Source organism: Sarcophilus harrisii, chromosome 2 (assembly GCF_902635505.1).
Source record: "Sarcophilus harrisii chromosome 2, mSarHar1.11, whole genome shotgun sequence".
In the NCBI taxonomy this organism is placed as follows: domain Eukaryota; kingdom Metazoa; phylum Chordata; class Mammalia; order Dasyuromorphia; family Dasyuridae; genus Sarcophilus; species Sarcophilus harrisii.
Genome location: NC_045427.1, coordinates 519,897,910 through 519,924,967, shown reverse-complemented (window position 1 = coordinate 519,924,967; position 27,058 = coordinate 519,897,910). Strand labels below are relative to the sequence as shown.

Below are 27,058 nucleotides of genomic sequence, written 5' to 3'. Positions count from 1 at the left end.
TAGGTTTAATATTATGCTCACCATTCAGAGGAGCATTTATTCTAGAAGCTTCAAATTAGTGCTGGGATTCTCCAAAGACCATTAAAAAAAAGTATGATGGAGAGCCTTTGAGGACACTTCCTTGTCCCCCTCCCTTTCCAGGGCTATAGAGTGGGAGGAGTAAGGGTGTATGGAGGCTTTGCCCTGTGATCTAGCCTCAGGGAAGTGGGGAGAGGGGCTTGGCTGGCCAACCTCTGTAGAAGGCAATTGTTTAGGGGCATTAGGATGAAAAGGGAAGGAGAATTCAAAACAGCCCTTCCTGACATTCAAGGCTACGGGCTCCAGTATTCTTCCTCTTCCTCCTCCCTCCTTCCTGGAATGTCTGTCTCAACTCCTCCTTCTGGAGCATAATCACAAGATGCAAGTTCTTGGGAGGAAACTGATAACAGAATTGCAACAGTCTGGATCACCCCAGTCCTTTGGTTTAGTATCTCTGAAAAACTTTGGAGAGACTAGTTTCTCTTAAGGCAGCTCCCAAAACCTGACCTTGGGAGGACTCTGCGAAGTGAAGTTCCCTCTCTGGGTTTGTGGAGTGTGCAGGGTCTTGGGAAGGCCCTCTATCTTTGTGTGTCCTGGACAGTCCTTACCTGACAGCGAATAGTCAGTGCTGGTCATTCTCATGGCTGGCGTGTAGGAGACCCGAGGCATGTCGTTGCCTTTCTCCTTCTGTCTCTGCCGGTGCCAAGCAAACAGGCTCAGCAGGGCCACGATGACCAGGAGCAGCAGGACGATCCCAATGACGGCCCCCACCGAGTGCTTCTCTGAACCCAGGGCTGGGCTGATCTTGGTGTAGGGGTTCAGCTCTTCCATCATCAGGGCAGCTGGTGGGGGCAAAGTGTGTGGGGAGGAGCCCTCAGGACAGGATTCCTACACTATATTTCCAACATCCCCAACCTGAGTTATAAATACCACTCGTTTCCTCACTAAAATCATCTTCCTCTTTTAAACATCATTAGCTAAATTCTCTATCTGGAGGCAAGAGACAAGGAACCCTATCTTGACCTGCCACACAAAGACTATGTGAACCTGAATGGGCTGTTTTATTTCTCTAGGCCTCTATTTCCTTATCTGTTCAAGAAAAAGGGGGGGTGATTTACTTATCCTTCCTACATCTTTGGAATATTTTAAGAATCAAATGAGTCAGAAATGAAAGTCATTTGAAAAGTATTAAGAATGATAAGAAAAGCAAGAGTTATTTATCACAGTTCTGGAAAGAAGAGTCAGCTCTTTTTTATTCATTTGGATTATCACTCTGGCTTTTTTGTGGCAAATATTTCATCCCTTATTATCCACAGGAGCTTCTGAGACTCCTCTTGTTCAAGAAAGAAAGAAATCATGAGTGAAACATGATGAGGAAGGTAAACCATCCCATTAAAAATTCCTTATATTCCCCAATCCAAACAAAAATGTCCTTCAACTCTGTTGTTGCACAGATAATGGAGAATGGAATGTGATTATGAGTTCAGTGGGATTACCTTTCAATCCCCAAACTATAACTTTGGCATTTAATTTGCCCTAGAAGGGCAAAGCAGAAGATTATCTGTGATGCTGGTGTCACCCTATGTATAGTTTTCTATTTGCTCCATAGAACACTCAGTTTAGCTGCTTCTTGCACCTTAAATAAATACTAAGTTTTATAACAGAACCAGAGATCAAGGACTTTCAGTCATTTCAAATTAGAAACTTCTCTAAGTGTTAGCTGTAACAGGCCTTGACCTACCTTCTATCTTGAACCCTCTTTTCTTTCCCTATGACCAAATCTAAGACATCTCTTCCCCTTCCCAACTTTGTCAATTCCTGGGATTTTCTCTGTCCTTCTACCTTAAACTAGGACACTTCCTGCAATCTAGAAGCTTCTCCCGGCCCTCCCTTCTCCATGCCTTATGTTGCGGGACCATGTAGTCTGTCTTACCTTGGTCACACCTGATGCCTTTGAAACCCTGGCTGCAATAGCAGGTGCCAGTGACATGGTCACAGGTGGCATTGTTCATACACTCACACAGCTGCTGACACCCATAGCCAAAGGTTCCTGGGGAACACTCTATAGCACAGACAGAATTGTTAAAACAGACATCTCTCCTCCTTCCTCCTCTACCCAGACACATTCAAAGGAGCAGGGACTGGGGACAAGGGATGGGAGGCCAGACCAGTGTGGCCCAGCAGGCAAAGCACTAAATAGGGAGACAGGACATAATTTCAAATCTCACTTCTATTAGCTGTGTGACTTGGGGCAAGTCACTGAACTCTGGACCTCAGTTTCCTTATTTGTAAAATGTAGGGGGGTTGGGTCAGGTAATCTTTGAGATCACTTCAACTCCAGATCTATGATCCTCTGTCCTCAGAGGTACCTCAAAGACAAATTCTTCATGAGGTTTATTGCAGTTTATCACATCTCTCTCTAGCCTGGACTATCTATACCTTAAGATCCCCAGGGAAGGAGTCTAAGCATATCATTAACTGGGCTTCAGCTACAAAGCTAACAGATAAGGAAGCAAAGCTCCAGAGCTTGTATACTGGGTGATTGAGGGTGTGTGTGAGAGTGATACTCTCCTAGGGTTCACAGTTATTCTGCCTCTGTAACATTATACCCCTCTACTTTGTATGACAATGTGGGAAACACTCCCTGATCTCTTTCACAAAATAAGAATTCTGTGACTAAGATGCTTCTCTGTCCAAACCTGATTCTAACCGCATCTATCAAGTTCCAAACTGTGGGAACTGGCCTGGGAAGGAATGCCTTGAACTTTGCAGATTCACCCACCCTAATAACTGAGTTTTGTACTCCTCAGTTTCCTTTAGTCCCATCCCTGCCATATCACACCTGAATGCCAGCCTGTCTCTTACTTGTCCACACCAACCAGGGCTGGGATAGTGTGCTCAGAAAGTAAGTAACTCCTGGGGCCCATGTAGGCAGCAATTTGAGCTGAAGGCCCCCTTCCACCTACCCCTGGGAGTGAACACAGGCCTCTCCCTTCCTTCCTCACAAAGCAGGAAATTATTCTGTTAAAGAGTTTGCTCTGAAGAACCAGAAGGCTGAGAGCCTCCAGCTAATGACTGACCTTTATCAGACCAATAAGAACATCTGTAGGGCCATGTCCCTCTCACCTGTCCTGCAGTGGTGGGCCCAGATATATGCCCTAATTCTGAGGGCTGACAGAAAGGGAGGGGTATTTTTGAGCTAGAATGGCGAGCTTTAGCAGGGCTTGAGAGCAGGATGCATCCCAACATCTCCCCTGAGTTTCAGCCATTCTTCAAAGGCTTCACTGAAGCAGGGTTCTGCAGATCCTGGTAATCAGGCACCAGAGATCAGCAACCATGGTAAAAGGTGATTTTGGTGGTTATTTGTAAAGTTCAGTCTCTTCCTCCACCCAGGTAGGGATGGGTGGGGAGAGCATCAGAGATGAGCAGAGCTCAGATGGAGTGGGGATCTAGCAGGTTGTTGGAAGGACCTGAGGGGCCCAAGCCCTCCCTCCTCCAGGGATGGCACCCGGGGGGCTGGGCCAGCTTACTCTGTTCACACTGCCGTCCTGTAAAGCCAGTCCGGCAGGAGCACTTGCCACTGATGTGGTCGCAGTCGGCGCCGTTCTGGCACTGGCACACATGTCCACAGTCCTTCCCGTAAAATGCTGTGGGACAACCTGGAAAAACACCCCCAGCCCCAACAGTTACCACTAGCCTTGGTCTTACCTCTCCCCGGGGGTCAGGGAATAGAGGAACCTGTCGGATCTCATCCTAAACCCATGAATATGAATAATACAGATTATAGAGTCCTTTCATAGATGTTATGGGAATGGGAGTGACCAAAGAGGGATAACCAGGTTTTTGTGGGGAAAAAACTAGATTTTGAGTCTGAGGACATTAATTCAAATCACTTACCATACCCTTTGTGCCCTCAAGCAGGCACCTTACCTCTCTAGGAGTCAGGTGAGATCTGGTCATCTATGAAATGAGAGGGCTGACCTAAATGAAAGTCCTTGGAGATCTAAATCTTTGACCTTATCTATACTTTGCTCATGATCACATGGCTTGTAATCCGAGACTTTGCTAAAGGGGATGTGGTGGCAAAGGGAAGAGAAAAGGGGCTAACTTGAATTGGCTCTCTCTATATAACTTTAGCTGAATCTTGTCTAACATGTTGGATCCTGGTGTCCTTAATGTGAAATAAAGTGAAATCAGCCACTCAGGTAATGTGGTTTTGAGTCAAAAATCCTGACCAGAAAACTCATCTTTCAATCTTCCCATGCAATCTCCCCCAGCTTCTACCTCCCTCCCATAGGAGGTCCCTATGGGTTTTTATTTCTATCAGCGCCCAATGTCAAAGAAATCCTCTGCTCTGGTGTGGGGGGATGGATTTCCAGAATGGTTGGTGGAAAAGCTGGGGCATATCAGAAAGTTTCCAGGGACAGAATGGGCTGTGAAAGGATAGGGGGAGGGAGGGACTCGGGCAAAGGCTGATGTCTCTTCCCTCAAGGTGCCTCCCCAACTGGGCTCTCCCAAACCCAGGCTCTCCTCCCGGCCCTCTCTTCCCCCCTCTCAGCTGGTGCTGGGAGGTGCCCGGCTCTGTCCAGCAGAGTGCAGCATGTCATTCCCAGAGGTAGGCCAAGCTTACGCTGTGAGCAGAAGAGCCCTGTCCAGCCTGGGGTGCACCGACAGGCCCCATCGTCTGCACTGCACCCGGCCCCATTGTGACAGTTGCAGGTGTGGAAGCAGGCAGGGCCCCAGAACCCTGGTGGGCAGGCTGTCAAAAAGATGGAGGGAGGCAAGAATGTTAGAGAGTGTGAGGATGGGGAGCGAGTGTCCCCTCGGACAGAAGGGGCTAAACCAACCTCCATATCTTCACTTCTTCCCAAATGATCTGTACCCAGAATGCCTCCCCTGGCCCTTCTGCCAAGCCACACCATCTCCTCCGAGCCCCAGCTTCAAACTGCCCTCCCAGAAAGCTGCTGAGACTCGTGTGTCCCGTTTGGCCCGGTGCGTTCCTCATCCCCCGATTGCTTCTGAAGTCATTGGGTCCATGTGCCCTCCCGTTGTGTGGGTGTTATTCTTCTGTGACTTCTGTGTGTCTGAGCACCGGCTTTGCCCTCACCTCCACCCCATTGAGGAATCACTCCAGGTTGGGGGGGTTCCAGAGTAGAGCTCTTTGAGGATGGAGTAACTTTTGTTCTGAACTACCAAGGAATGGGGAGCAGAGTTTTCCATCTAGGGGACCTGGATTCAAATCCTGTCTCACTCTCCCTGTGACTTTGAGCAAAGCACTGGGCTTCACTGCCCTAACTGTAACATGAATCGGGGTAGACAAGATGATGTTCTAGGTCCCTCTCTGCTCCATGTTTAATTCCCTTGCATGTCCTGGCATTACCTCCTTGATGGCATGGTCCCCTCCGAGAACGAAGGACAAACAAAAACAGTCTAGGACCCTATAACAGAATAACTGACTAATGAAGATGATCCCCCAATCCAAAGGAAGCCTTTGTACTTCCCTTCTGGTTGGCTGTGTGCCTGGGGTTTTTCCCAGCTCCCTCTCAATGTGCTCAGGATCCTATTCCCAGATCCCAAACTCAGGGGAGACAGAGGTGCTAATGGGAGATGAACCGAAATTAGGGCTTCCTCAAATCCAGGCAAAATGAATGTGACTTCAAAAGGAAATCTGGGGCTGTGGCAGGAGGCTATGCCTTTGGGGGCAGTAGGACAGTGGCTTGAGGCTTACTGGATGGGTAGCAATCATTGCTAAATAGTGAAGGAGAAGGGCCCGGAACAGCTTACCTTGGGTACAGTCCTTGCCGATCCAGCCAGGGAAGCATTGGCAGGAGCCATCAATAGGATTGCAAGTTCCATTGTTGGAGCACGAACAGTGCTGAGCACAGTCCTTCCCAAATCTTCCTCCAGCACACACTGCAGAGCACACAGAGTTGTGACTGACCTCATCTCGCCCTACTCCTAGCCACGAGCCCAAAGCCTTATAAAATTCAGCCATCTGTGATGACCAGGCCACAAACAGTATCTTCCTGACCTTCTCCCCCAATACACACCCGTTCCCTTCCTTGTTGGGATCAAAGAAATGCTCGTTCTCATTCCCATCACCACCATATTCATCAGTGCCCCCGCTGTTGTTCTCTCCCATCATCATCGCCATCACCTTCCCACCCGTCAGTCCCCACCCTGCCATCATGGTCCTTCACATCCATCAAAATCATCGTTGGTGAATTCAGTGTACTCGTCAATCAGTGAACAAGCATTTATTAAGCATCTACAATATTCAGGCACTGGTTTGGGTGCCAGGGATACAACGAAAAATAAAAGTCTCTACCCTCAAAAAATTTACATTCTATCAGGAAATAACCATTTATCTATACAAATGTAAAAAAAAAAAATACAAGGTAGATTTTCATGCCACATAATCAATTCCCAGAATCTAATGGTGAAGGATTGGAAGAAGCAGCTTTCCTACTACCATCCCACCTGAATCCTGCCTTAGAGTTAGTACTTTCCCATACCCACTTCCTATGTCACTAACCTCTCCCCTCTGCCCCTTGGGACTCTCTATCATGACCCTGGTGGGTGATTTATTGATCTGCTCTGGCCTTTCCATACATACTCAGGAAACCTGGTTACCAGACTCGGGATGGATGTGGGAACTGTTGGAGAGGAAAGTTTAAAAAAAGCTTCACTTCCCAAGGGAGGGCAAGAGAGATCTGCTATCAGCATCAGCGTCTGCTGCCCAGCCCCTTCTGTGATGTTTGGAATCCCAGAACTCTTAAGCTAGAAGGACTTAGCTAGACCAACTCTTCCATTCCATAGATGAGGCCCAGAAGGGTCAAGTAGAACTTGCTCAAGAACATAAAACAAGCAAATGGCAGAACTGGAAAAAGAACCAGGTCCTCTTGCTTCAGCAATCCTTTCCACCTACCCCATGCTTCCTCTATAAAGAATCAAAAGGTGAAACCCAAACGGAAGCAAACTATTATATCTATATAATTATTAATGTATTTATTATATTATTATTATTGATTATATATTAATATAATTATATATATTAAATCTGCCAAGTCCCAGGTCAAGGCACATTTTTCTCTTAAAAACAGCAATTAAAAAAAAAAAAACAGCCAAAAAACAAAAACAACTACATAATTGGTTCAGTAACTGATTGTCCACTGCCCATCTGGGTTTCTACACTTGCACCTACCACAGTGGGGCTGGGTTTAGTAGAAATCAGTGAGTCAGGAGCAATTTTTGCATACTAGAGGACTTAGTACTTTCCCTCTCTAAGATCCCAGAATTCTATGGCCCTTTCTCACAAAAGGTTTGACACCTGCCTTGAGTAGGCAAGACATTGGGCAAGAGCTTAGGTATGGCCCATGTTCATTATTCTGCCTTGCATCTTCTATTGCATTTGGAGATGGATTTCAGAATCCCATCTTGCCCTCTACTCTAAGAAGTACAAAGATTAGAAATGTCCTCTTCTCCAATTTAACCTTCCATTTTTTAAATAAAACAATTAGTTCTGCTCCATGCTTTGAAATCTTCCTAACATGAGAGCGACACGTTCAAAGACTCTATCCTACAGTCAGTTCAATACATTAATTGGTAGACTGCTTGAGTAAAGAGGAAGTTGAGGGAAGAGAGATGCTTTAGTGAAGGAAGAAAATATTTAGTTATCTTTAATCTATGTTGAATGATTTTGCCTAAGTACTGTCTGTAATTTGTAACCCCCTGGAAAGCAGGTCATTAAAAAGTGTCAGCTCAATTTTTTACAAGGTTTGAGACTTAACCAGGGCAGTTGCCATTAATAGTAAACTCTATTAAATCTATATGTAGAAAATACTCATTAGAGCGAGGGGCAATAAATCAGACAGAGCATGATTCAAGAGACACTCCTCAGGCTGTTTAGGACCTAATTTAGATCCAGCCTATCTGTATCGACTGCCAACTCTCTGATGTTTAATAACTAAGCTTCTGAATGTCAGCTTATGATTAAGTCATCCCGGAAAAGTGGGGGCTCATGAAATTGTGACACGGCAGCTCCCCAGGGGGCTTGTACTTCACAAAGCCCCTGAAGCATGGAGAGGTGAACTTTCCACTCATGCATGTTAAGAGACCACACACTTTGAATGAATGAATCAACTCGTGGGCTCTCTATCCATGAACAGAGTAGGCTGTCCCAGCAGGCATTTAGCCTCCCAACACTGAGAGTATCTGACTGAGATGTGGTGGAAAAGATTTCTCAATGGGTGAGAAATTGGATTAGATGATGTGCAACAGGATTTCAGGCTGGAAAGAACCTTGGAGATGGCCCAGTCCATCCCCACTCTTTATTGTACAGATGAGGACTTGCCTAAGGTCATTTGTTCTGGCTTATTTAGTTTTTCATGTGTTGGTGTGTAATCTCCCCAATTTAAATAGAAGTTCTTTGAGGTCAGTGACTGAATTTCATCCTTTCCCACCCCCTCTCCACACAGAAAACACTTAAATATTTGCTGATGATAACATATTCAGTTAATGCTCACTTGTTAGGGATTGCTGTCCTATATTTTGCTCTTTATTTTCAATATTTTCAACTGTGTGTGCAAGTATTTAACAATTTTTGCCTAAATAGAAAGAACTCATTGTATTGGAAGCACTGAAGTCTCAAATCTCCTCCTTAGAGCACAGGCCTATGAGAAATAAAGGAATCGTGGGCTTCAGAGCTAGGAAGGAAGTCCGGCCATCTTACTTGGTGGGAACTGGATGGGTTCTATATGCAAAATGTCAGTTTTACAAGGGAGGGAGGAGGAAGAGCAACAGCAAAATGAGGGCCCTGAGATCTGTTTACAATTTCCTCACTTGTAAAATGAAAAGATTGGATTAAGTGACCTCAAAGGTCCTTTCCAACTCTATAATCTGGTGACCCCAATCCAGGCTCCTTCTGGGATGCCTTTCCAGGACTTCCTAGGGTCAAGTACAAAATGAAGACCTGCATCCAGTGCTCCAGAGCCCTAGCCACACCTTGGCCTCCCCATTTCTGCCCAGGCCTTAGCTTCCCCCCCACCCTCCTCTTCCTCCCCGTTTCCTCCCCACAAGTTTGGTACCTTGGTTGCAGAGAGAGCCGGAGAACCCAGGGAGGCAGTCACAGTGGCCGGTGACGTGGTGGCAGGGTCCATTGCTGTGCACACAGAGCGGGCAGGGCTGGTTGCAGCTGTGACCATAGAAGCCAGGGGGGCAGACTGAATGGTGACCAAGAGATGGCAGTTAGTGGGGAAGGGGGCCAAGGACTCACCTGATCCTCCTAGATGACTCCATTTAGTCAATGTACAAGCGCTTCTTAAGCACCTGCTATGTGCCAGGAACCGTGCTAAACCTCTGGGGCCCTCTGGTCTTCCTCTTCTCCCCAGCCTTCACATCCCCACTGGCATGATAAAGGTGATGAACAAAGGAACACCCAAAGGAATGGGGACGAGGGGGATCAGTCCATCTGAAGCACAGGTAAACAGTCACTTTTTCTACAAAGGGCCTATTACTTAGGACCCTTCATTAATGACCTTAGAGTAGCCTCTTTTGAAATTCCTAGGAGTGATAATAACAGGGAGAGAGGGAAGGAGAACGCAATGAAACTTCCAGGAGAGCTCTACAAACGGAAGCCAGCTTGGGACTGAGGCTCTTAAGAAGGACCCTCTGGGCCCCTAAAATCCCTTTGAATTAGAAAGCTTCCTGGGCATCAGCTTCAGGGCCACACTGGAAAAGGAAGGGAATATAAGATAATTTTGTAGTAGCCGTGGCAAAGAACTGAAAACTAAGGAGGGGACTCATCAGTTGGAGGATGGTTGGACACGTGGTAGAGGAATAGAATGGAATATTATTGAGTCATAAGAAATAACAAAAGGGACAGTCAGAGAAATCCGGGAAGACTTCTATGAACTGATGCAGAACAAAGTGAATGGAACCAAAAGAATTTATACAGCAACAACACTGTAAAGACAAATAGCTCTGAAGGACGTATACAACCCTTTATCAATGCAATGACCAGCCGTCGTTACCAGAAGTGATCACCCACAAGCAGACAGAAAGGCGGGATTTGAAATGTAGAACAAGGCATACATTTTAGGGCACCAGCCAACATGGGCATTTGTTTTGCTTAACTGAAAATTTGTTATCCAGGGTTGAGAGGGGGATAAAACAGATGTTTGCTAATTGAGAAAAAAAAAAAAGAAATTAAAATAATTTAAAAAATTAGTCTCCTCTGTCTAGGGGGCAGGGAGAATCTCAAAAGGTAGAGAAGCTGGGAAAAAGGGGATCATCCTTACTTCTTTGGCACAGGGGACCCCTGTAGCCTGGTGCACACTCGCAAGTCCCGTCTTCCGGAGAACAGGAGCCTCCATTCTCACAGCTGCAGGAGATGGAACAGTTGGGGCCCCAGTGACCTGGGGGACATGTGCTATCACAGCGGACACCTGGTGGTTGAAGAGGAAACATGATCTTGTCACAGTGGAAAAAGAGGAAACAGATGATCTTGTCACAGTGGAAGATTTATAGGAAGGTGAAGGACAGGGGGAAAAAAATCACAAAATTTTAGAACTGGGAGACTACATTTTATAGTTGAGGAAGTGGAGGCTCAAAGTGTTTGAAAAACTTGTTCAGGGTCAGAAAACAGTAAAAGGGAGAGATGTAAGACTCCATTTTTCCTTGGTCAGTAGGAGAATAAGGAAAGTTGGGGTGAATCCAGGTTGGAGGGAGTTTGAGGGAGAAGCCAAGTTGGAATGGAAGCAGAGGCCAGGATGTAGGTCTGCTCTCCCATCCCTGAGATTCTACAAGCCTGGGGATTAAACAGAGCATCTTGGGATAGGGAGCAGGATGGGGAAAGTCAGTCCTTGTCATGCTGCTTGGCTGACTCAGAAGTTCCTGAGCTATTGGACTAATAGTAAAAGAGCCCCACGCTCGGGATGATGTAAGACTTAAAACAAAATAATGGCTGTAAAGCACTTTGTAAACTTTAAAGTGCTACATAAAAGCCAATTATAATTATGGAGCACCAAGGTAGCATGATGTGCTTGTACTGGAATCAAGAATTCAAATTTGACTTCAGATATTTCTATTTATTTAATATTTTTCCCCAGTTATATCCAAAACATTTTTTTTCCATTTGTTTTTAAAATTTTTGAGTTTTAGGTTCTCTCCTTTAAAACATATTTATTATTTTAATTATTATTTGATTAAAGTTACCAGGTCTTCAGCCTGCTGATGACATCAGTCCCCAAGCTTTTTACTGTCCTCCTACTGAGCTCAAACAATGTTTATAGAATCAGCAGTATCCTGGGAAATGTTTAACAACCAAGATCTGGGGAAGGGGGGTGGGGTGGGAAAAGTATGCAATACACTTACTTGTAAGTTTATTTAAACTATTTAACTTTAATCTGAATTATTAGCATCTTTAAATGTCTTTGTTGTTCAGTCAGGTCTGATTCTTTGTGACCCCATATGGGGTTTTCTTGGCAAAGATACTGGAGTAGTTGGTGGTTTCTTTCTCCAGCTCATTTAACAAAGGAGCAAATTGAGGCAGACGGGGTCACACAGCTAGTAAGTGTCTGAGGCCAGATTTTAACTCAGGTCTTCCTGACTTCAGACCTGGAACTTTATCCACCAGGTCACCCAGCTACTTTTGTAAAAGTCTAGATAATAAAACTATAAATCAAGCTCTGAGCTGTAGTGACTACCAATTCCTGAAGCAAAGATACTCACACTGAAAACTGAACAAACAGCTTGAATTAGAGCTGTCTCCAGCAAACCCTTGCCCACGCTCTATTCAGGACCCAGTTTTCAGGAGGCCCAGCATCAAGCCTGGAGATCATCCCTTTCCAAGCTAGGACACAGGAAGGCCACAGGTTCATTCTCCACAGGTTTGTAAGGCAGACTATTTGAGCACAGTCTGACCCCAGAAAAGCTCCATCTTTTCCTTCAAGGCCCACAAAAGAAGCCCCTCACTTTATTTACTCCAAATACTATTCATCTTTTTAAGAAGTTAAAAAAAAAAAGTGGTCTCATAATAAGAAAGCTCTGAATTCAAATTCTGCCTCCAATACTACTTGCTATGTGACTTTTGGCAAAATAATAACCTTCTCCGTGTCCCAGGCAATTCTCTAAAGACTAAATTGCCAAGACTTCTGTTTGCAAGGGTAAAGGAGATTCTTCACCCAGAACTCCCTGTCCTAATAGAATCACAGTTCTGGCTGGGGGCAACATAGCAAGGGCCACCCCTCCATGAAGTTTCCTCTGATCTATCACAGACCACATTGACCTTTTTCTTCCTTAAACTCCTTTTAGATTTACAGGCATTCCTCCGGGATATTGCAGGTTTGTTTCCAGACCACCGCAATAAAGCGACTATCACAATAAAACAAGCCACATGAATTTTTTGGTTTCCCAATGCATGTGTGTCCTGTTTACATTATACTTTGGTCTTTTAAGTGTAAAATAGTATTTTATCCAGAAAAGCAATGTACATACCTTAACTAAAAATACTTTATTGCTCAAAAGTGCTAACCATCATCTCAGCCTCTTCAGCAAGGTATGTCTTGCCTGGATGTTGATGGCTGCTGACGGATCAGGTGGTGGTTGCCGGAGGCTGGGGTGGCAATTTCTTAAGATAAGACAACAATGAAGCTTGCCACATTGGTCGGCTCTTCCTTTCATTTCAACAGTTAAGGGGCCATTGTAGAGTTATCAATTGGCCTTATTGCAAAATTGTGTCTCAGGAAATACAGTGAGGTCCAACAAGAGGGAGAAGAATGGGGACCAGCTGGTTGGCGGAGCAGTCAGAACATGTGTAACATTTATTACGTTCCCCATCTTATATGGGCACAGTTTGTGGCACCCCAGAACAATTAAAATAGTAACTTCAACTATCACTAATCATGGATCACCAGAATGAAGAAAGCTTGAAATCTTTGAGAATTACCCAAATGGGACAAAGAGACACAATGTGAGCAAATGATGTTGGAAAAATGGTGCTGATAGACGTTTGCATCAAGCAAGTTGTAAAAATTGTAATATCTGTGAAATGCACTTAAGCAAGGGACAATAAAATAAGGTATGCCTCAATATCATAAACTTTAGTACCTAAGGATCATTTTTTGTTTATTTTCACTTTCACACAGTTTTATCCCTAAGAACAGGAACTGCAGCTGAGCTTTCTTTTTGTCCTGCACTTTGCCTGGGCCAGTTCCTAGTACAGAAAAGGATCTTAATAAAGTTTTTAAAAATTGGCTCATTGATTAATTGTTAATTATTTCTTGAGGATGATTCCCTGCATTTGGCCTAGGCAAAACCACCTGAGTCTTTGGCTAGCTTGCTCTTTCTGGGAAGTAGGTGGAAGTAGGGAATTTGACTTTTGGGGGAGAGGAGAAAATGCTTAACATCAGGACTTTTTCTGCTCTTTTTTCTGACTTCTCCCCTTCTTAGAGTCTCCTGTAATCTTGCAACCATGGTAATGAATAGCAAGACATCAATAGGATCTTTGATATGACTTTATAATTCACATTTGGGCAAATTAACTTTGGCATAGTGGGGGCTGAAAGGTTGCCTGTCAAAGAAAGAATTTTTAAGTATCGAACATCATTAAAATCTTATCAGCTTACTCAAAATTAAGTCAATGAAAAATTAAAGTCAATTTCTCATCAGCCCCAGAGATACGTCTGGGAGGGAGGCCTATTGGTTGCTATGTCTAATTTTGTAGAAATAGACTGTCTAGAGGGACAGAAGGCCAGGGCTGGAGCAGCTACGCAAGTTCCGCCCCCAAGCTGCCCTGAAACTTTCCAGCTGTAGCAAATGTGAGACTTCAGAGTAATATAAACCTGAATTATTCATCTGAGAGTCAAAAAGCAAGACTGTCAGATAAGATCGGTGAGAGGGTCATGAGGCAGGCTCGACTGGGTCCACGGGCAGATCATAGTTGTCCAAGTATACATGAAGGAGGGGTAAAGGACCTGGATTTGAAAGTCATTTGAGCTTTTCACACTACCTGAAAGTTCTTGAGCATGGTCACTCCCCCTTTTCTGACCTCAGTTTCCAATCCTGACACTTAATAATAATAATAATTGATAATAACAATTAACATGTATATAGCATTTACTTTGTGTCAGGCCCTATGCTAAGTGCTTTACTATTATTTTCTCGTTTGATTCTTATAACAACCCTGTGAGGTGGGTGCTGTTATCGTCCCTATTTTACAGATGAGGAATGGGTTAAGTGACGTGCTCAGAACTCCCCAGCTGCTGGGTGTCTGAGGCCACATTTGAATCTGGATTTTCCTGTCTCCAGGCCCCGCACTCTGTGCACCATGGTGCAACCTAGTGCCTATTTATCCAAACCTAAACATGGACAAAACATGGGAGACTGGGTTCAAACTCTGTCTCAGACAGAGTTTGTGGGTAAACTTCTCTGAACCTCTGTTTTCCTCATCTGTAAAATAAAATGAGTAATAGGGGGGATCAGAAGGCAATGAGCTAATATTTTATAGCCCATTAAGTGTTTAAAAATGCTCTGCAGACGCACCATCTTGTGGGCAATTGTGATATCACATTTAAAGTTTACAAAGTCCTTTAATCCAAATCTTGGTCTACCCCAGGTTATTATAGGCGACAGATTAAGTTAATCCCTGGAGGGGGCAGGGGACTCACCAGTCCAGCCGGCCAGGCAGCAGCAGTGGCCGGTGATGGGGTTGCAGCCATCCGCGTGGCCACAGTCACAGCGCTTGCTACAGTTCAGCCCGTAAGTTCCCTCCTGAGAAAGACCAGAAAACCATAGGAACACTAAGGTTCCTTCAGCATACATTTGCCTCCAGACTAACCGGCGGCCTGTACGGCCCCCAGAATCCGGCCTGTGTAAAATCTGAAAACATCGGCATCATGATCATACTTTTTTCCTGTTGAAGAAGCCCATTGCAGGGGTTCCCCGTACTTGGGGATGGCCAGTATTCACGCTGATATGGCAAACAGACAGGATGCTGTGTTAGGTACCAGAGGAGATGCAAGGTGAGTAAGAGGTGTCCCTGCCCTTAACGTTTGCCCTCCCCAGCTCAGGCCCCGGGGCCCTGCCTCGCCCTACAACTCCAGGGACTTCAGTTCCCCCCCACTCCCACGGGCCTCTCACCGGGCAGGGCTGCTCGCAGGTGTCTCCCAGCCAGCCAGGGGAGCAGGAGCAGGTACCATCGGTCGGGCTGCAGGCCGCCCCATTGGCGCAGGTGCATGTCTCATTGCAGTTCAGGCCCCAGGTACCCCTGGGACATGGGAGGGAGCAGTCCACCCCCTGCCACCCTGGACGGAAGGAAACTGAGTCAGTCATCAGCCCTGGCAAGGCTAAGGGCACATTTGTACTGTGACCACCCCCAGCCCCACCACGATGTAATAATCGGTCCATTATCGGGCGGGCCCCTTTGCCCAGAAGTTCACTTGGCCTGGGAGTCCAGCTTCTGATGAGGAGCCTCTGAGCTTACAACAGACCATTCACCACTGGGGCCATTCTTGGGGTCTTTCTGGTTCAATAGAATCTGTCAGAGTTCGCACTCCATTGTCACAGATGTAATAGGGCTGGAGACGTCCTCCGGCCCACTCTGGGGCTTCTATCAGAGCCTTCGGAGCTCTCCTTGCAGAACCTGAGAAGCACAGCAGGAGGGAGTGCAGGACCGGGAGCTGAGCCCCCATCTGTCCTTGGAGACTGACTTTCACCTGCTCCCCTTTCCTCAGCTGTAAAGGGGGCTATTTCCCTGAGGGGCCGCAATGAAGATGCAGAGAGAATGCATATGTGAAATACACTGTCAGCCTTGCAAACCTTGGGGCAGCTCGGTGGCGCAGTGGGTAGAGCACCAGGCCTGAAGTCAGGAGGACCTGAGTTCAAATCTGGCCTCAGACACTTAACATGTCCTAGCTGTGTGACCCTGAGCAAGTCATAATCCCAACTGCCTCAGCAAAAAGAAAAGAAAAGAAAACCAGCATCATGTGTGTGCCCTGGATGCTAGTATTTAGATACGGTTCTTAACGCATTTTTCATTCTATGGCTTTTAGATCCTCAGTAACCTTTGTGAGGTAAATGGGAAACGGATGCCACCTCTGATTGGGAGATAGGGAAACAGGCTCAGGGAGCCTTTCTTAAGGTCATGGAGAACATTAGGAGCAGAGATGGCTGCACTTCCCCACCTGCTGAGGGTGCCCAGCTGGGTCACAGAGACGTTGATTCAGAACTGGGAAGTGGAGGTCCCTCTCATTTGACAGAGAAGTAAACTGAGGCCTAAAGGTGAAACGGCTGGCGATGAGAGTGCTCACTGGTCGGGCTAAGACATCTGGGAGCCTTACTTAGGCAGGATTCGAAAACTGTTCCCCCCCCCCGCCCCCCACAGTGTTCCTGCCTGTTCCGGGAGGCTTTGAAATGCACTTGGGATGAGAAATGACTTCATAAAAAATAAAGCGTGTGCCCCAGGGAGCAGAGTTATCATTTGTAAGGAAAACATCCCTCATTAAGGAGTCTCTTGCTCTCCATCCCAGGTTATCTTCCTCCTCAAGCCTTAGAGCCTGCAGAGCGGCTGAGAGTGCTCCTGGGTAGGGACAGCCGCTCATGTTCACCTGTAATTAGGCTTCTTGGCATGGGACAGTGGGCAGGAAGCTAGGGCATGGACTCACATAGATTTCATAGGATTTACTCTTGGAACAAATGGACCTGAGATGATAAAAGAAGTGATTTGCAGAATGAAAAAGGGACTTAACCTGTTCAAGGTCACACAAATAGTAAATGGGAGAGCTGGATAATAATAGTAATAAGAGCTAATACTTATATAGTACCTACTGCGTGCTGAGCACTTTGAAAATAGTATCTAATTTGATTCTCAGAACAATCCTGGGAAGGTAGGTGCTCTTTTCATCCCATTTTACAGATGAAGAAACTGAGGCACACAGAAGTTAGGGGACTTGTTTAAGTCACACAGGATTTGGATTCAGGTCTTGCTGACTCCACGCTTAAGGCTCTATCCACTGCCCCTGATGTGAGTCTGGGTCCTGTGATCCAACCCCTGCCTCTGGCCACTGTCTGGAGCTTCCTGACTGCCAGACAGATGGGGGAAGGCAGCCCAAAGCAGGGCTGCTGGGGGGGAGGGCCCTTACCTTCCTTGCAGGTGCAGGCGCCATCGATGGGGGAGCAGGTGCCCTCATTCTTGCAGGTGCAGACAGAAGAGCAGTTGGGGCCGTAAGTCCCGGAGGCGCAGGGCAGCGCGCAGACCTCGCCCTGGAGAGAGGGAACAAAGGGCAGAGTCAGGGCCTGCCGCGCCCGCCGGCCTCATCTCCAGCTCCGCAGACACTTGGGGCAGCAGCTGAGGGGAATGGCGCCTGCTGGGCCTCCCGAAAGGGACAACACACAAAAGGGGCCTTGGCCTGGACATAGGCCTGGCCCGCCGGGGGCCAGGAGGGCCGCCTCCTCTGCGTGTGAACTGGAGAAAGCAAATGTTAGTTCAAGAGGCGGGACCTTTCCAGAGGCTACAATAGCAACAGAGTATTTGGAATGAGGCAGGGCAGCATCCCACCCACTACATTCTGAATAGTGTATTCGTTTTAGGCATCCTCTGCCTAGTCCCCTTCTTGCTCCTGCCAGGCGGCCTGTGGCAGCTTGACCCCCCAGCTGCCAGGGGGCAGGAAATCCTTATCATCCCAAGATTATAAATAACCCATAAAAACCTGTCCAGGGCTCGATGCAACCCCCCCATAACCGGTTCTAGCTTCTCTTCAGAGGTTTGCTTTCCTGGCTGGTGGGCCGTTCATCCCCAGGGGGAACATCAGCGTCTCCCAGCCTCGGCGCCAGGACGGTCACTCTGGATCTGGGAGGGGGCCCGGGGGCTGGGCAGCCTCAGGAGATGGGAATCTAATCACCTCCAGGTGGGCCGACTGATCTCCCTACAAGTAATGACTAAAACCCTCCCCTGGGGTTCCCAAGCACTCTCCCATCTTCTTGCCTCATCTTATCACAGCCCGGGATCAGTTTGCTATTTTACACGGGGAACCCAGAGGTTAAGTCCTTCGCCCAAGTCACACAGCTGGTTCCCAGCAGAAAACCCAGACCAGACTTCCAACCTTGCCCGGCAACGGCTGCGCCATCTGCCTCTCCGGGAGGGACAGAAAGATCTGGGTCGCAGAGGGGGGTGTTGGGACAGACGGGCTGGGCCCTGTGTAACGCGGTGTCTCGGACGTCTGTCCCTGGCCCGACACCGAACCCGCCCCGGCTCCTGTAATGGAGCAACCGCAGGACCGCAGGCAATGAGTCCTTCCCCTTTGTGGTCCGAGGCTGACCACCTTCCGAGCCCTTTCCCGCCCGGACTTAACTCCGGAATGGGTTTTGAGTCAGCAGGAGTGGGGAGGACATGGCTCATCCACAGGGAAGAACCTTGGGGTTTGAAACAAGGCACTAACTCAGCAACCAAAGAGCCAGGGATGTAGTTCCAGCTCTGCCCTCTGAAACCTGGTCACGGCTGTGCTGGGGTCTGCCCTTCTTCCCCACGGTCAGAGCTGCTACCGGACAGGGGCCTCCCCTCCAAGCACCCCAACAGAAGGGACCTTCTCTTCAGGCTTCATTTCCCCCACCTCACTGGGTCTCCTCGGTACGGGGAAGGGGCCCTGTCCTTCCTGTGAAAGGAGACACCCCCACTGCCTACAACGTCAGTTCATGGAACAGCAGCTATGTAGTGCAGTGCAGAGTGCCGGGCCTGGAGTCAGGGAGACTCATCTTCCCTGGTTCAAACGCAGCCTCAGACACTTCCTAGCTTATGTATGGCCTGGACAAGCCACTTACCCTGTCTGCCTCAGTTTCCCCATCTGTAAAGTGAGCTGGAGAAGGAAATGGCGGACTACCAGTGACTTTGCCAAAAAAGCCCCCAATGGGGGTCACATTCAGACATGACTGAAAACCACTGAACCACCACCATAATAATAATTAAGCTTTGAAAGCAATTTACAAGGACCCACGGTCTTACTCAGTTTCACAAAATCACAGCTCTCCTTCCAATCCCCTCATCTTACAGATGAGTAAAGAAAGGCCCAGGGAAGTGAAATGACTTGCTGAATAGCACACAGGTAATGTTATTTGACTTTTACACCAGTCTCATAAGTAGGTGCTATTGTTATTCCCATTTTATGGATGAGAAAACTGAGAAAGATGCTATTGTTATACCCATTTTACAGATGAGGCTCAGATATTTTTAATCAAACCCGTAATTCCATTGGTGTATAGAATAGAGTGAGATAAAATAAGGACTTAACCTGAGATTTCTAGTCTCAGTGATTTGTCTGGGGTAATAAGTTATATGACTTATCCAAGGTCACACAAACTAGTGTCAGAGGCAAGATCTGTGACCAGATCTGCCCATTGCCGTACACCGTGCTGTCCGTGAGCTTGGTGAGGTGATCTTGGATGGTGAAGTTATTTTTCATGTCCCCCTTTGTCCAAGACACCTTCAGTGCCCTCCTGCTACTGTCCTAATGGGGTCTACCTTCCCAAAGAGCACTACATACTCCAGATCTCTTTCCCTCTTCCCCAACCAAAGTCCTCCCATTCTGTCTTGTCCCCTTAAAATTCTGTTGCCTGCCATTGCCAGTAGACTAGAAATATTGCTCAACATGTACTGCCAAACACATTAGCTGGTTTGGTTTTTCATAAAAAGATCATAGTATTGGAACTAGAAAAACAAACAGATCCTTGAGTTCAATCCCTTCCTTTTACAGATGAATAAACTGAGTCCCAGAAATGGGGAAATGACTGTCCTAATGTGAGCCAGGTGTTTCACCAGCAGAGACCCAAATTTTCTAACTCCAGATTCAGGTCTTTTCCCAGGACAGAAAGGGGAGGGGGGGGGGGGAATGAGGGAGGAGCCCTTAGGGGTTATTCATCCCAGGCAGCATCAATATTTTAGTGGAAGACTTCTGGAGAAAGCTCAAAGGGAAGAGTGATTGTGGGACACCTCAGTAAATATTTTTGTGGTTGGGAGGGTAGAAAGATATGAGAATGGTCTTCTTCAAGGCTTCCCTCAGATCCTACTGCTTGCCTTTCCATAGAAATGACCCTGGCCCCATGATCAAGACCTAAAAAGGGGAACATGGGAAGTCTAAACCAACTCCTTTATTTTACAACTGAGAAAATCTAGGCTTTGAGATCCGGCTTCTGAGGAGCAGAGCAGGGCCCAGACTCCCAGTTCTCCTTCCTCCCCGCCAAGTCCTCCTCCTCTTACCCCACAATGCTCCTCCAAAAATCTTTAGAATAATATCCATTTGTTCTTGTTGCCTGGCTACTCTCAACACCCCTGCTCTTGGGAAAAGGACATCTCTATTCAGATACTGCCATCCCACTCTGGGTTGTAGGAGACCCCAGATCAGGCCTAAAAAACCACAACATCTTAATGGGGAAACAGAGGATTTAGCAAAAGGCCACACTTATCCCTCCCTTCTGCCCTCAGATCCAGTTTCCTAACGCTGCAGCTGGCAGGCAACTCTCTGAACAAAGCCTGCCAAGCATGCTCTACTTCTTAATTCCGTGAATGGGCAGTTGCTATGAATTCTTACCTCCAGCTCCAAAGGCACATTAATTATAGATTTGGGCATCAGCTATTAACATCTTGAACCTAATTTGAAAGAGCAGCTCCTGGAAGAGCCCGGGTCCTGTTAAGGAGAGGCAGATCTCATCTTCTCCATCCTGCCTAACTATAGAAAGTGGCAGCTCAATGTTTTGACCCCATTGAGTAATGAATCCTGTGTTCTATTAAATTTGTTTCAAATGCTGTTTATTGAATTTTCTCCCTTGCAATATGCTGCTTTGGAGCACTCCCTTATTTAGGAAAATTAATCAACAGCTGTGCATCTTATGTTGATTATTCATTTTCCTTATGATGTGCCGGAAGTTAATGAGTGTGTTCGGGTACAGAAGAGTGACAGGGAGTGATTCTATTTTTTTTCTCTCTTTTTTGAGCGAGATTAAAGAAAGGGGGTCTTTTGGTCCTAGGGCAGAAGTAGGAAGAAAGCTGTTCATGCACCTGATCAGAGAACCGTCCACCCAATCCCCTCATTTTACAGATGAGGAAATTGAGACCCAGGGTGGAGCCCTATATTAAGCATCCAAGACTGCATAGGTGAGGAAGCAGTCTTCCTGATTCAGCCTTGGTCTCTGGGGAATGATCACTTGGGGCTGTTGCCCTGGGTGCCGTGACTCCACATTATGATGTGACACCTGGATTTGCATCAGGGTGACCTTGGATGTGTCTGATGCCGTCTCTCTGCCTCCAAGAATGATGGAGGTTGGCTGGAACGGTTTTCTCAGGTCCCTTCCAGTTCTTGCACCTCATCTGTGATGGAGGGAGTTGGAGCTGAGCATCGATTCTGGGAGGCCCCAAATGGAGGGAAGGGAAGGCAGTAAGGCTAGCAGCTGCACTTATTGAAGCTTCCACGGCCAATTTAACTGCGTGATTACTGCAAGTTCCTTCACAAGTCTGGGCCTCAGTTTGCTTACCTGTAGAATGAATTATTGGATTGGTTGGTCTCAAAGGCCTCTTATAACTTTGCATTTCTGTGCGTCAGTGATTTCGATAGTAAAACCTGAGATTTATGGACTTGCGGTTAGTTTACAGCTCACCTGAGTGGGTGGGGGAGCTGGCAACCGCCTCTCTTCCTCTTTCGGCTTTCCCTTCTAGCCAGGTGTTGCCCATCTGTAAGATTCCCTCCACTCTTACACCCTACCCCTTGGCCTGATACACTTCTAGCTTTGGCGAACTTCTTCCCTCCTGGCTGGTGCCTCTTCCTCCCAACACTCTTGGCCATTCATTATCACCTGATTTATGCTCAGAAGGTCTGGGGCTTTCCTAGACAGTTTTCTCTTCGACATCTTCTACTTCAAATGGGTTTGTTCAAAATGAAGGGATCTGAAATGGATGGGAACATTGCATAGGGTGCAAATTCTTTGAAAGTAGGAAAGAGTCTCAGTCACATAGCCCATTTTAAGCTACTGCTATGTTATAGCTCCTGCATTAAGCATTGTCTCAGTAGGTGCCTAATAAATAAATACTTCTGGATTTATTTCTAAGTCCTATGTAAGAATAAAACCGATTTATCCTGTTGGCTAAGGGTGAGATTGGGGAAAGGAGGAACGAGCTTGGGATGAAGACTGGAATGGGGATGACTGAAAGAATAATTCACCAAATCAGTCCCTAATAAGGAATTAGGAGCAGTAGTGTTTCTCCTTCTTCCTTCTGCTAAAAGGAAAATGGCACTTGGTGGGTACGTGTTTCAGGAAGAAAAGTAGAACTCTATTTCCTCCTGAGTCACATTATGTCCTCGGCTTTCACCATTCTCTCTCCTGAGTCAGTACCTCCTGCTCTACTAAACGCACATCTCAATTCTACTCATTTGTGAAATGGAGTTAATGAAACATCTCCATCTGCCTCAAATGGTTATTATTTCAAATGAGAACATGGGGTCATAGATTAGAGTGGATTGGAAGGGAGTACTAAGGCTATTTGGTCCATCTCCTTTATTTTGCAGATTAAGAAAAATAAGGATATGAGAAGTTCAATGACTAGCCCAAGATCCTATAGGTAGGAAGTGTTATTTGACCCTCACAACAACTCTATGAAGTAGGTTCTATATCATAATACCTATTTTACAGAAAGGGAAACTAAGTCTCAGAGAGGGAAAGTTACTTGTCCATGGGATTTGAATTCAGATTTTCTGCTCCAAATTCAGCATGCTTTTTCTTCCACACAATGTAGGCCTGCAGTCAGGAAGACCCAACTTCAAATCCAGCCTCAGACAATTTCCAGATATATGAGCTTGTCATTAAACTTTTATCTGCCTCAGTTTCCTCAAATGCAAATAACTAAATCTCAGCATTATTGTGAGGATCAAATAAAATAGTACTTGTAAAGCACTTAACACAATACCTGGCACATAGAAGCAATTATATAAAAATGTCGACTCCTTTCTCTCTCCACCAGGGATAACGTATGTACAGAAAGCTCTTTGGGGATCCTATAATGCTAAACCATACTATTATTATTGATCAGTACATCTGTGTGGCCAGACAGCCTCTTGCTCAGCTCTTCAAACCCTTCGAATGCTTAAAGTGTTACTTGATCCTTAGTCCTGCCTCCAGATACTGACCCATTCCAGACAAATGTTTGTGACCCTGTGTTCTCTTGGAAACCTCTTATTCTATCTTGAAAATGCTAGAGTAGATGACTTTGCAGTTTCCTTTAGTAACTAGTCCTCTTCATCCCTACAACCATTCCTGCCTCCTTCATACCTAAGGGACTAGGGGAAAAGGTCCCCAAATGATTTACAAATCTCAGTTAAGCATTTCTAGGGGAAGGGAATTACATGGGGCCCATTCAGTGAGTAGTAGGGGATGGCATGGGGAATAAATTTCTGACCACTGGGCTTTGGCAGCCCCCCCAATACAAGCAAATCTCCCTGGACCTAATTAGAGTGTTGCTGATGAAGCAGGACTGAGCTGCCAGCAGATGTAGTGTTTGGGAGAGAAACTCTGAATAAAGCATGAGGATTGGAGGGCCAGTAAGGAAGGAAAGAGGAATGGAATCCCCTTCTCCTGTCTGCTTTGTCCCTTGTGCTGACTAGGTAACTGATGAGGATGTAAGGAGGGTGAGACATTCCCAGAATATGATGGAAGATCAAGAACTGAGAAGCTTCAGCCACTGGCAGCTGAGAATTGCAGTGGATGGAGGGCTTACCTGGAATTAGGAAAACCTGAATTCAAATAGAGCCTCAGACCTGTGTGACCCTGGGCAAGTCCCTTAACTCTGTCTGCCTCAGTTTCTTTATCTATAAAATGATTTCGAGAAGGAAATGGCAAATCACTCTAGGATCTTTGCCAAGAAAATTCCAGAGAGAGTCACAAAGAAGCTGATATAACTAAAAGCAAGTGAGCAACGTTAGCTTTCATAGTTCTCCATCCCATCCAACAGGCATTTATTAAGTGCCTACTACGTACAAATCACAGCCTTATGTGATGAGATAAAACACTGCAACAACAAAATCATCCTTGTTGTCTGGGAGCTTATATTCTTGTGGAGGACTTGGGGCTACACTTCTGTGGCTGCTCAAGCTGTCCACTCGTCCTTTCCTTTCCAAAAGGAGAAATGGTCCACAAGCTTCTATTCTTCAGCCCCAGAGAGTGCTTGTGACTGAGTTGGTTTCCCTGGCCCCCAGTTACCTCATTGGTAAAATGCAGGAATTGGACTAGATAATTTCTCAGGTCCCTCACGGATCTCAGTCCCATAATATCCATTGGATACCATCAGAGCAGTAATGGTGAGGCTGCCTAGGAGGAGGGATAAGCATGGTACTGATGTCATTCTGGCTTCCTTTGTGGTGTTTTCCTGGCCTGGTCCGTGCTACCCAGCAACGGGCAGCTGGGTTGATTTCTGTTTCATGACTTCTGTCCAGTCTTCTGTCTTTGTTTACTTTGGTACTTTGATCCCTGGGCATTCGAGTTACCCTTTTGGATCTGTTTCAGACCACTTTCTTCCCCATGACACCTCCTGAAGACAAATGCTCTCTCTAGGTCTCTCATTTACCCCAATTGTCTTTAGCTCTGATTTTATCTGAATAAAGGCAGGGAGAGGTCTAGGATCACAGAACTTCCTGCCCATCCAAGAAAATCACAGGGGAAAGCTCTCTTGAAATTAGGAAGACAGTTCCATCTCTTCTGTCAAGCAATATCTTCTTCCTTAACTGGGTATCAGACCTCTCTCTACATCTTCCCCCTGGCTCCTTACTTCAGCTAAATCCCTTCCTCCAAGGACCAAAGTTGATTTTGGCACAGAGAATGATCTAGCTTCTTTCCCAGAGCCTTTCCTATGAGCACAGAATGTTGTTTCCCGACACAAACCAGGACTGAATTTATGAGACTGCTCTTCCAAGATCGACGGTTCCCATATGGCCCCAATCAGTCATCTTTCGATTTCATCATTCCCTCCTCCCCTTTTAAAGTACCCATAGAGTTCCCTTTGAATAGTGCTCTGGAGTTTCTGGGAAGCTCATGCCCTGTGTCCGTGCATGCATTATTGTTGGGATTGGCGCGCCTGAAGAATACCGAGGTGAGAGATGGCCATGCTGTGTGGGGAAGGTACAGAGCAAACGGGATAGCAATGCGCCCCGGGGACCGGCACTCGCCCACCCACTCCCACCAAGGATCCTGGCCTGGTCAGTCAGTCCTTAATAATAATATTCTAGAGGTTCTCTGGCACTTTCAGCCTATAAACACTTTCTGCAAAAGCCCAAGGCTTGCTGTCTCCCTTACCTGGATAAAAAGGCAAAGTCCTTAGAGGTGAAAAGCTACTCATTCCCTAGTGCAGCTGCTCCCAAGGGTCAGAGTCAGGGTGTGAACCCAATTCTTTTGTCTTTAAATGCACTGCTCTTTCCTCTATGCCATATTTGCCTCTTTGTCTACAAGAGAATCCAAGCAGCTCTCTGACATTCCTTCCAGGCTAACACCGTTCTGCTTGGACATGTGTGGTATACATGGGGTGTGTGTGGGAGCTCTGTAAATACTGCTCTGCCCATGATGGATAATGGCACGTATAGGGTACATGCTCTGTGGTGGGAGCTTCCCTTTGTTATAGCTTCCCTGGAGGAAAAAAGGCTATGACCATTTCATCTCTTCTTAGACTGATGTCCATGAGTCTGTGCAATCTGCATCCAACTAGGGCAGCAACAGAACAGAGAACAGTCTCGCTGACCTGGTGTAAACTTTTTCTGGGAGGGAATTAGTGGCGATGATAACGTGGGACTATGATTCGGTGGGTGGGGGACAGGAAAATGGGGTGGGAGAGAGAGAAACTGAGAGAGAGGGAAAGGAAGGGAAAATAATAAAGGGAAGGAGGGGAGGGAGCAAGGGAGAGAGCAAAAAGAAGTGAGGAAGGAGGAAGAAAGGGGAGAGAAATAGAGAAGAAAAGAAAGTAGGAGAGAGAGGGATAAAGAGAGGGAGAAGGAGGAACAAGTGCCCCCTGGGGTCCATAGCTAAATTTAACTTAGTTATGACCTTTGGCTCTCAGTCCTCCCCCAATACTGCAGAGCTCCCAAAAGCCAGGGTTAGTTTTGAGAACAGAAACAGCAAGCATTAAACACTGAGATAAATACAATCACTTATTGATCACAGAATCATTAAAAAACAATTACAAACCAAAGGTAAATAAGGCTGAGGATATAAAGCCAATAGGATTCTCCTTCAGAAAAATTGCAGGCAGCTTAGGGATCAATAGACTGGCAGCCCACCACAGGCCTCAGCATTTTTTTTTTTTAAGTTGGAATCCCAAAGGATTTTCTCCTTTTCTCCTGCTCAGATCCTAGAACTAGACATGTTACCCTACTTAGTAAGGGTCCTGGAATGTGCCGAGTTAGTCCCAGAAGCCTCAGAGAACAGGTTCAATAGCAGCCATGCTGGGCCCCTTAGCAAAGCAGGAGGTTCAGGGGGATCAGTAATGCCTGAAGCCTTTGGGTGGCCCCTTCCCTGGGACCTGATCAGAGGAGCCTACAGAATGGAGATCCACAAGGCAGTAGAATGGCCATAGCCTCCAAATCTGGGGGAGATAGGCGAGAAGGGAGCATCCTTCATCCTTGGTTTTCAGTATCCTGAAACCCCTTCCCAAGGCCCATATAAGACTAATGATTTAACAAGGGCCCACCCCATGCAGCTTGGCGCCCGTCCCCAGGTTTGTGTCCTTGTGAAAGGTTCATGGCAGAGGAGCTCAGTGTTTACAGACCAGTGAAATTAAGCTGAGGTCCTGGATTTGATGGGGAAGGGGATAATCCAGTTTTTGCCCTATTTCTCCAATATGGAGTTCAGGGTTTAACCCTGGCCAAGCACTTTTCACATAGGGAGCCAATGCCCACGTACGGCTGATGGGAGAACATGGACGGTTCGATGCCCCTCCATCCCCACTCAGGGTAACTACAAACTAGGTAGCTAGATAGAAAAAAAAAGCTTAAAGATAATAATAGCCAGCCTTTTAAGGAGCCAT

The 27,058-nt window shown here is 46.5% G+C and overlaps 1 protein-coding gene across 1 annotated transcript in view; it reads right to left on the bottom strand.

The window, feature by feature from the left end:
- The window catches only part of MEGF11 (multiple EGF like domains 11), an 80,899-nt gene that overhangs the window by 16,540 nt on the left and 37,301 nt on the right, over window positions 1–27,058 (bottom strand). Inside the window, exons 6-15 of the mRNA XM_031949347.1 lie at window positions 17,157–17,277; window positions 15,157–15,320; window positions 14,685–14,787; window positions 10,317–10,463; window positions 9,105–9,239; window positions 5,803–5,931; window positions 4,649–4,777; window positions 3,549–3,677; window positions 1,952–2,080; window positions 627–860 (exon numbers count right to left, since the gene is read on the bottom strand). Coding sequence (XP_031805207.1) covers window positions 627–860; window positions 1,952–2,080; window positions 3,549–3,677; window positions 4,649–4,777; window positions 5,803–5,931; window positions 9,105–9,239; window positions 10,317–10,463; window positions 14,685–14,787; window positions 15,157–15,320; window positions 17,157–17,277 — 1,420 coding nt within the window. The remainder of the gene's footprint in view (window positions 1–626; window positions 861–1,951; window positions 2,081–3,548; window positions 3,678–4,648; window positions 4,778–5,802; window positions 5,932–9,104; window positions 9,240–10,316; window positions 10,464–14,684; window positions 14,788–15,156; window positions 15,321–17,156; window positions 17,278–27,058) is intronic.